Source organism: Polyodon spathula, chromosome 5 (assembly GCF_017654505.1).
Source record: "Polyodon spathula isolate WHYD16114869_AA chromosome 5, ASM1765450v1, whole genome shotgun sequence".
NCBI lineage: Eukaryota > Metazoa > Chordata > Actinopteri > Acipenseriformes > Polyodontidae > Polyodon > Polyodon spathula.
The window spans coordinates 11,220,753-11,231,405 of NC_054538.1; the positions used below are offsets into that span (position 1 = coordinate 11,220,753).

Genomic DNA, 10,653 nt, shown 5'->3' on the forward strand with positions numbered 1-10,653 from the left:
AAAACAAAGGCTTTGTTCCTTATTCCAAACCTTTATTTGGACACTCTCTTAGGAGCCACCAGAGTCCACAGCTCTGAAGAAACGGGCAAACAAAGCAACGAAAGGAAATACAGAGTGTGGGAACATAATTACAGTGGGTAAAACAGAGTAGGAATTACAGTAGAAACAGTTGGGAATACAGGGCAGGAAACACAAATGCACAGATCGTTACATTGACAGCGGTGCAAAGCATTCCGGCAGCGAAAATGCTAGCAGCGGTGTGGGGCACTCCCTCAGTGGCAACGCTGACAGCAGTGTGGGGCACACCAGTAATGGCTACCTTGGCAGTGGTGTGGGGCACTCCAGCTGACCACGCCAGCAGTGGCAACGACACTGGGCACTCTAGCAGTGGTGTCGCTGGTGGTGACATGGGTCACTCCAGCGGCAACGGGACCTCTTTCTCTGGCACTCGGACGGGCAGCACATCTTCTCTGGCACTTGAGTGGGCAGCACCTTCCTCTCCAATGCTGGAGACGACACTTGCTGCCTTGCTTGCCTCCTCTTCTTTTGTTTTCGGGCAGGCAGCTCTCCACCTTGTGCCTGAACTCCCCGCAGACAAGGCACCAACCATAGTCCTTGAGATCATGTGGAAGTCCTCCAGTGTGCTGTCCCACCAGATCCAAGGTGTGTCAGGAATCCAGCAGATCCAACAGTTCATCTTGCCGTCTCCTAACTGCTCCTACTTGGTGCTCGTGGGTTCCTTAGAGAATCCCGCTCTGACATTAATGTAGTGTTTCACACAGGAGGCAGAAAACAGAGAGACGCTTCTGCCTCTCTTGTCTCGGCTAAGGTCAGCGTTCATGACTCCTCCATCAGAAAGACATTGGGCAAAAATGGGATTCATGGCAGAGTAGCAAGGCATAAACCACTGCTTACTAAGAAAAACATGAATGCTCATCTCAAGTTTGCCAAAAAGCACCTGGATGATCCTCAAGAGTTCTGGAACAATGTTCTATGGACAGATGAGTCAAAAGTGGAACTTTGACATTGGGTGTTGCATAACTTTCTTTAATAAATAAATGAAATAAGTATCAAAATTTTGTGTTATTTGTTCACTCAGGGTCCCTTTTATCTAATAGATTTTGGTTGAAGATCTGATAACATTCAATGTCAAAAATATGCAAAAATGCAGAAAACAAGACAGGGGGAAAATACTTTCTCACGGCACTTTGTGTGTGTGTGTATATACACACACTGTATATAAATAATCAGCCCAGAAACCCCCTCAACATTATTAATATGATTTATAAACTGCAATACAAGTCATGTTGCAATTGCAACCTTATTAGCAGCTACCACACTTATAATTTTGCTGGGAGTGTAGCTCTCATTCTCAGAATAAGCTTTCTAAACATTTAAACTACAACATATATACAAACATACTAAGTGCATTAATATCAATTTTTTTGAATACATTTTTGAGTTTATGTGTTCAGTGGCTACCTCTAGTCAAGTTGACAGCGTTCTTTCTTTTGCACTCTTAGTATGACAGACCCGAGTGTGTGAGAAATAAACTCTCAACTTGTTTAGCCATAGCCACCAAACACTAATAAAAATACAGTACTTGAATATGTGTGAAAGGATTGTCTCAGACAGTGATGCTGATTGTTTCTGTGCCTTTCCACTTTAACCCAGAACTGTTTTGAAAGGTCCTTGGTCTTCATGGTAGGATATTTGCTTTGAGTGCACTACCCAACTGTGGGACCTTGCAGAGACAGGTGTATTTAATCTGAAATCATGTGAACCACTTTTATTGCACACAGATGGACTCCCTTTAACTTGTCATGTGAATTCTGAAGGCAATTGGTTACACCTGAGCTTATTTAGGAGTGTCACAGCAAAGGGGTGAATACTTATCTAATGAAGACTTTTTCGTATTTGGCTGCTTCTTATTCGCATTCCAGCTTCTTATTCGCATCCCGCAAATGTAACAAATTGAATATGTAGTTGGGTTATTTCGGGGGTCAAATCGTTGATTCTCACAGAGGGGGAACCCCTCTACGCCGCCCATGTGTATTATCCACATGGCACAGATAGCAAGTTGGCATGTTATCCAATCAATGCAAATTGAATAAGTAACCAGGGTATTTCAGGGGTTAAATCACTTTGGGCCACTTATTTCAAAGTTGATTCTCACAGAGGGGGAATCCCTTTACCTCATTCAATGTTTGCAGCCACTCCACAGTTGTTACTCTCCAATCACTGATTCATTGAGATACACCCAGGCTCATTATAGTATTGTTTTCTGTTGTTTGTTTTCAGGGCCTTTGAAGATGAACCAGCTGCAGCACAAAGCATATTGAAACAGCAGGTGTTTTTAATTATAAATGTTCCACAGTGGAAGCAGCCTCTACACAATTTAATGTAAGCAACCAATCATATGGTGTGACAGGACTAGAAGGAGCCCCTGTCGTAATTTGCCCTCCTGACCACCAGCAGCGCTGTGTAGGGTTGACCGTGATTGGATCAGGAGGCTGAACTCTGACCATGCAGGAAGTTCCGGGTCAGGCAACAATCTTGGCCCAAGGTAGAACCATGTGGCCGTCGGGTCCCATCATTGCAATCAGCTGTGCTCGTTGATTGGCTGATGTGGGGCAGCGTGCTGATTGCAGGGGTGGGACTTGGCAGTATTTAAGCAGTATGGTTTTGCCATTTGTGCTCTCTGGGCTGAACTGAAAACACATGCTGTGCTTGTTGTGTTGCTTTCATTCACTGCTGTTATTCACAGAAGCTTGAAAACCTTGGACACTGTTGGATTACCGGAGTGAGGAACAGAGGACTGGCCATTTATCTGTGAAAGGGAGCTAAGAAGCGGTGAGAGGAAACCCACCGCAGTACCACAACGAAACCCAGTGCTTCCTTTGTTGTTATTTATTTTGTAACTGTGACATTTTTGTTTACTCTTTTTATTTCAAACCTGAGTTTACCATTGCTGGTATTCCAGGTGGTTTTCTTGTTTATTTTTTCCAATACTGGACTGTTCTATTTTTATTGTTTTTGTAAAATAAAACCCTGCCCTGATACCATTGATGGTACAGGGCTCTAAGGACTAATCTTCATTTCTGGCTCCTGTGTGCTGTCATTTCTGGTCCTTCCCAAAAGCTCCACCCACTACCCTCCCACATGTGGTAATTAGGTTTGACCCATGTCCAGTTCAGCTAGGCCAATTGCTATTTACATGTAAATGTATTAATATGAAACAGTTTTAACTTTATTATACAAATAAATCAATCAATTAAAGGGTTAAATGTAAGATACCATTCTATTTTAGCTCATGATTCAAATCCTCATGCTAAATATGTGTCTATTCTAAATTGCATTGTATTTTTTTTCAGCAAAGTATTCTGAATCCCTACTTTTGTCAAACTCCTGATATTAGTTTTTTTCTCATGTCAGAACTACCAAAAATGTTTGAAAGATACATGCACTCAAGTAACAAATGGCACAAGAACCCCTTGAAATTGTAAAGGGTCTAGTATTATTACAGTAATGTATCTTGTTATTTCATCTGATTAAGCAAAGTATATTACTGTAGAAACTTATAAAATGATCTTAGATTTGACCACCACAAGTCCAGAAGTTTGCAGAGGCATTTAAACAAATACAAAGCATCGGGGAGGATAACAATTGATATGAAATTTCAAATATCAAATTGATTTTAAAATTCTATTGCTTACATTTAAAGCATTAAATGGAATGGCACCAGATTACCTCTCAGAGTTGTTGTCTCTTTATCAGCCTCGGTGTGCACTGAGGTCAGCGGAAAGTGGCCTTCTCTGTATTCCGAGGGTGAGGCTCAAGAGGAAAGGAGAGGTTGCTTTTTGCGTTCAGGCTCCGCAGTTGTGGAACTCTCTCCCTAAATGTCAGGGGAGCATATCTAGATTAAGACCTATTTTTTTAGCTTTTTGACCTTTAAATTATTAAACTTATTGCAAACATAAAATAGTAAGGGAAAAGTTAATTGTAAATGGCATTTATTACTTACATGTACTGCCTCTACATTCTTTTCACATCTCCTATTATGTAATGTTAATTTTAATGCTGCAAAGCGATGCACTAATATCCTGAACTTTTATATTATATCAAAGAAAAAGCAGGCTTGAATTTATACAATTGTCATAATTATAATATTACTTGTCACAAAGACGGCTGTAGTGGGTGACATCAGACCAGAAACCAGGAACTAAACAAGAGAGGGGTGGAGTTTTGAGGAAGCTGAGCACTTGCTTGCGCTCAGCATTTAATGAATGAACAGAACTGTAAATAAAAAGGCTGTAACAAATAAAAACACAGGACATGACACTTCCGCCAAATTAAAGAGATAAACAAAACGGACTACACAGACAAACATGGTGAGCTGATATTATTATTATTATATTATTATTATTATTATTATTATTATTATTATTACCTCCGTCTCCAATCCCATTCTCCACTCACCGAACACACAACCCCGAGTGAGTGAAAACATGTTGCTTTTATGCAGCTGTACCGAGACTCGATTGCTAATCAATCATTCAATTGGAGTTGCAGTACAACTGCACGTGAATTAATAAAGTGCAATCCCCTGTGTTCACATATTACTACATTTTACTTGCGCATGAAGTGCTGTGCAATCCTTGTGCCTAAATACAAATATACATTTAAACACTTGTGTTACACAGACCAGTTTATATCCAGTGTACCAATGACTATACACCAACATCAACACACAAAATACACACAGGCGCTGGGCACTTTGCCACATACTACAAATGATTGTGTCTTATTTATTGAATGAGCAGAGGCTGATATTGGTTAAAACTGGAACACATATTGTAGTGGCCAACTATTGTGAAGAATTGTATTCAGGTGTATGTGTGATATCAGTGGAAAAACTAGGTAAGGCACATGGTTTGCATTAACTTTCCTGTGACGACAAAATTCACTGTAGGCCAGATTCTTATCCAGTCCAGCTCTGAAATGATAAAGAGCTACCTTAAAAAAAAATATACCAGTATATCGTGTACTGGGTAGAATTTACAAGATTTGTTTCTCTGTCAGACACTTTCTTAATCCCAGATCAAAAATATTGCTTAAATTCTTATATATTTTTTAAAAGTATTTTGTTATAATTTGCACTAGTCATGCAGTCAGTATTTCTACATGAGCTCAACCTACATGTTTAGCAATGAGACATAAAACACATTGCTTATAACATAATGTTGCATTAGTTTTGGTGTATATTAAAGGTATTTGCATATGTTATTTGTTTGTATACCAATGTGGAAAACATACAATTATAAAGTTATTGGTGCAAAAAAAAAAAAAAAAAAAAAGTTTAATGCTGTTTCAGGCAATCATTATTTGATTTTAGTTTTTAAAATATTGCTTTATAGAAATGTTTCTTACTTTCTAATGTTTTGTTTTGTTTTTGCTTTTTTTAGCTGGTGAAGAGAAAAGGAAAAATGAGACCACAATTCTTAGAAGAAAAAAACTGTTCTAACCCAGAAAATGCTGTTTACAGTAATGAGAAACTACAACCAAGATTCAGTGGAGCACATGGACTATCATCTGTTGTTTATTTTTTAAACTGGGAATTAGCTAGCATGTATTTCCATAAAAAAATTGTACTGTTTATATCATTTAAAAATATATACCACATTCATTGAAGTTTTATGCAAAAAGAAAGCAGTAAAAGATGTTACAGATTTGAAAGTTAGTGAACTTATATTTGCATTGTTTATCATACTGCAAGGTGAATCATTTCTAACTATAAAAATGATTAATGGCTGTCATACACCTCCATATTGGTTAGATACTCTTGTTTAATCTTATTCAATAATTCCTTCGTTTCCTGATTGCTTTGGTCTTCCATATGCAGCTTCTTCCTTTATTTCTCATTCTCGTTTTGTCTGGCCAGTTCATTTTTACAAATACTGTCGATTGTGGCAGTGTCTTAGCTGCTTGCATGTGAGAGTGTTTGTCTCCGCAGGATTGACTTCACTTCTACCTGTAACTTCTTCCTGCTGTTTTTACTCACAGAAAGCCTGTCATTTGTTATATTTAAATTGGAATTTGTTTTAAAGCTATGCCCAGACCAAGCATGAGATGAACTGAAAGAAGACATAACATTTGAGAGAGACAGAGAGAGAGAGAGAGAGAGAGAGAGAGAGAGAGAGAGAGAGAGAGTAAAATCAAGTTAAAATATTACCAAACACTAGATGGCAGTAGTTGCAAACACTCGGGTGTTGTAAGCTCGTCTAAACTTCTTGTAAACAACATGTCAGGTATGTCTTTTTCATTTTTACACATCATTGCTTTACAAGTTTCTTAGGAAATGAAGAATTCTGTCAAAACAAAAACTCTTACGGATATTGTCAGTAAGGCACTTCAACGTTTAGGGCGGGTCTTACTTTAAATTGTACAAACAACGTAAGACTTAAATGAATGTAAAGAAGCGTTACATATTTTAAAGTAAGGTACGGACTACACAATGTGCCTTAATACGGTTATAGAAACTGGCAATTTTTCAGTAACATTTATATTCAGACTCGTTTCTGAACTTAGAGCTCTAGATCTGATCCCGAGCAGCACTGCCCGTGCCCGGTGATCAAATAAAAAACGTCATCATTCCTCAGATAAATGCTGTACCTTTTTATTTGCTAGATTCACTTAGAACACAATGTTGTTGTCGGTGTTAAGGTTCTATTTTTTTTCGAAATGTACTGTTTTTACATTCGGGTTTTAATAAGTTAACTGAAGATGCATTATTGTGCACATTAAAGGGCCGATGTAAGGAAACGTGCAAAGTGATTTGGGGTTGCAAAACACCCATTTGCTGCGATAAACCGTGTTTAGCTGGCGTAAAGTGGTCACTAACAATGCGGGGTATGTGAAAAAAAAAAAAAAAAAGTTTTTCTACTGGCGTTCTGCTCCCGCATACAGATTAGCACTTTGCCATCATTAATACGTTTACATTATATTAAAATGTATTCAAATGAAGAAAAAAGCGTGGAATTGGGCGGTGATATGGAATACTAAACAGGTGCAAACATTATGAGATGGAAGGATTTTTTCCTTGCACTTGGGCAATTGCTGACCCTCCAACAATTGAGAGCCTTATTAAACCACACACCTTCAGAGAACTGCCATTGGCCTCAGGAAGGCTGCTGTGGTACACTTTCGATGCAGTGACGTTTTGCTTTTGTTGAGGACAGGCAGGAAAACCTTAGAAGGGCAAGATGGAGAACACACTGCATATTCAAACCCAGGGTCACTTTGTTTGGGATGGATTGTCCTCTCTGCTTGTCTCCTCCTGTTCCTGCTGCATACCTGTGCTGTGTTGCGAGTTTCATTTTTGTTTGCCGTTGCAGCTCCTGCCACCTTTTCACCAGCTGGTTGACTGTGCTCCTGATAGCACCAACAGCATTGACTTTCTCCACTATAGAGGACCATATAGCCTTTTTTTGGTTGCATAACTGATGTTGGCTGAAGATTTTCCAAATAACTCGGTGACCTCAGACTTCAATTCCTCCTCAGAAAACTTTACTTTTGTTTTCCATGCGACAAGAGGACTTTGCTGTCCTTCCTCTTACATATTTTTAGTTTTGTTTGATTTTCTTGCTCCACAAATCTCATACAGAGACCTAGTGCTCTCTCTACTCCTAACTCACGGTGCGCTGACCTGGAGGTGCGGATGCTAAGTAGCCCGATGCACAAGCGGTGTTCATTGCAACCCTCATCGTGATTGCAGCTCATTATTTGTGTGTATTGAGTAATTTGCATTGCTCTTAAGCTTACATAGGCCGCAGTGCAAAATAATTGCCTGACCGGCAGGCAATTTGGATTTTGCAGCTGCAATTGTTTGCACTGTGCCTATCCTTACACCAGCCCCTATATATATATATATATATATATATATATATATATATATATATATATATATAAAACAAACCAGACAAACAGAATACACCCAATCTTAATCAATATTTTTCATGAGTTTGAACATAACATAATTATTTAGTTCAAGTGTTTGTTGCTGTGCGTTGCAGGAGAAATGCTGGCAGTATATACTGATGCACCAGGAGGACCGGAAAACCTTTATTTAAAGAAGGTGCCTAGACCTGTGGCAGGAAACAGAGAAGTTCTTATAAAAGTCAGTGCCAGCGCTCTGAACAGAGCTGACTTATTGCAGGTAACATGAGACCCATACAGAGATTACTAGGACAAAAATCTGTCATCTAACAAGATAATTACCATGCTGTACCCATACATGCTCCTACTGTATAGCTTTGACGGTAACCGATTCTGCTAAGTTGAAGTCCTACAGTCTTCCATTACCGTACTCTACCAAAGCTGTTAGTGGTAATAGTAGCAACACTCTTGATAATTCCTAAGTGCTTATTGTATATCAGCAGTGAATTGTAGATGTTTTTAATAGTGTTTGCCCTTGCAGAGAAAAGGAAGATACCCTCCCCCTCCAGGAGCCAGTACGATATTGGGTCTGGAAGCTGCTGGGGATGTCTCAGGTCTGGGAGCCGGCTGTAGAGGCTCATGGTCAGTAGGAGACAGGGTCATGGCTCTGCTGTCAGGAGGAGGAAATGCAGAGTATGTCACAGTGCCAGAAGATCACGTGATGGCAATTCCCACTCACATGGCCTTCTCCCAGGCCGCTGCCATTCCTGAGGCCTGGCTCACAGCCTATCAGCTGTTGCACCTTGTAGGTATGGAGTCACCCATAGGCAGAAAGACAATATATTGTTTCAGTCATGCCAGGTTATCATTTAAAACAAACAAAACAAATAGAAGAGTCACAAGGCGAAGCAGAGTGTCTTCAGTCAACCCGAGAAGTGGCAATATCCCACGACACAAACCCTAGCCACTGAGATTATACAGTGGCTATGAGCTAATTTGATATTTACATACCTTACATTTTCACACTGGCATGGCTATTGTAATAAAAGTGAAAGCCATTCATTGTGTTCCCAGCTGAAGTACAAAAGGGGGAGACAGTGCTGATCCACGCTGGAGCCAGTGGCGTTGGAACAGCCGCAATTCAACTGTGCCGATTGGCAGGAGCTGTTCCCATAGTAACAGCAGGCAGCCCTGGCAAACTAAAGATGGCAGCAGAGCTTGGGGCAGCTGCCGGGTTTAACTATAAAGAAGAGGATTTCTCTGAAAATACCCTGGCATTCACAAAGGGTAGGTAAAACAAATAGGTCAGGGATGGAAATAAGACTCCTATTGCATAGCATTTTCACCCATTCAAGGTTTTAACGTGCTTGAATAGCTCCAATTATAGCAAACAAGCACAGGTGTGTCCTATTAAACTCATAGTAAAACCTGGAATGGATCAAACTGCTTTGCAAAGAGGTTCTTATTTCCAACCCTGTAAACTCGAATATAAGCAGTGCCACTGTTATGGATTAAACCAGTGGGCTAGTAATAAACTGCACTGCTTCAGCTAAAGTAACTGAAACATGTGACTGACTCTTCTATAACAATTGTGACAAATACCTATCAAAACAAGAACCACTAAAAAGGAGATGGTCATCTCTACTGTAAGAAGATTCCTTGTTCCTGCTTCTTTAAAGTCATCTGTTATCTGAAACAAAGCCATTCTTACAGGTCATGGTGCGAATGTTATACTAGATTGCATCGGTGGATCCAATTGGGAGAAAAACGTGAAGTGCCTAAGTACTGATGGCAGATGGGTAGTGTATGGGATGATGGGTGGAAGCGAAGTGCATGGAGATATTCTGGGAAAGTTGCTGTTTAAAAGAGGATGTCTCCTTACTTCTCTTTTGAGGTCACGCAGTATGGAGGTAGATATACTGAAACTAATTCTAATTTTTGTTATGTCCAATTTTATCATTATTTCTATCATTTTTTAATTTTTTTTTTATTTCAGTGTTTGTGGTTCTCTGCACATAATAATCAAACTCCGCGTGCTACCTCATTTTAATTCTATCTGCAGTAGTTACTTATCTTGTCAACTGAGTTTTTGTCTGTTAGTGTCCCGACAAAAACGTTTTGTAAGATTACACTTTTGGTGAAAATTAATGTTTAGTAATATTGGAGGAAATTACATTTTATTGTGTGATTTAACAATGTCTTCTTTTCCTTTAGTATAAAGCCAATCTGGTGAAATCCTTTAGGGACAATGTACTGCCACACTTCTCACCCGACTTACCAACTCCACTACAGACAGTAATCGACTGTGTCTTCCCAATGGATCAGATCGCCGATGCACACAGTTACATGGAGGCCAACAAAAACACTGGCAAAATTATAATAAGCATAGATCCTTCAACATAACAATAATCCTGAAATCCTGTAATATAACAGAATATCACTTGATCTGAAAAATAATGACATTACGTAATAAATAATAGCTGCATGTTATGTAATAGAATATGAATAATGTATTAATAAATACTCTTACATTCTCTTACGTTATTTTATCACAAAGAGATTTCAAATGAACAGAACATGCTAGTATACAGTATGCTGCTAGTACACCCTGAACACGGCTCAGAACGTCAGACCCCTGCACAATCACCTATTTTTATAGTTTTCAATTCAGTGCTCATGAAAAATGAGGAATAGCAAATGAGGAATAGGGACACTACT

The 10,653-nt window shown here is 39.2% G+C and overlaps 1 protein-coding gene across 3 annotated transcripts; it reads left to right on the plus strand.

Moving 5' to 3' along the window:
* The first annotated feature begins 6,250 nt into the window (after positions 1-6,250).
* tp53i3 (tumor protein p53 inducible protein 3) lies at positions 6,251-10,469 on the plus strand. Of its 3 annotated transcripts, none has more exons than XM_041249725.1 (7): positions 6,254-6,308; positions 7,395-7,784; positions 8,073-8,215; positions 8,477-8,744; positions 9,010-9,222; positions 9,649-9,845; positions 10,150-10,469. In XM_041249725.1, exons 3-7 carry the CDS (start codon positions 8,078-8,080, stop codon positions 10,336-10,338), a joined length of 1,005 nt encoding a protein of 334 aa, XP_041105659.1. In that variant the 5' UTR covers positions 6,254-6,308; positions 7,395-7,784; positions 8,073-8,077; the 3' UTR covers positions 10,339-10,469. The 3 variants fall into 3 exon arrangements, with proteins under 3 accessions (XP_041105658.1, XP_041105659.1, XP_041105660.1); XM_041249726.1 differs by having other exon boundaries at positions 7,395-7,711; XM_041249724.1 differs by lacking the exon at positions 7,395-7,784 and having other exon boundaries at positions 6,251-6,308.
* The last annotated feature ends 184 nt before the right edge of the window (positions 10,470-10,653 follow it).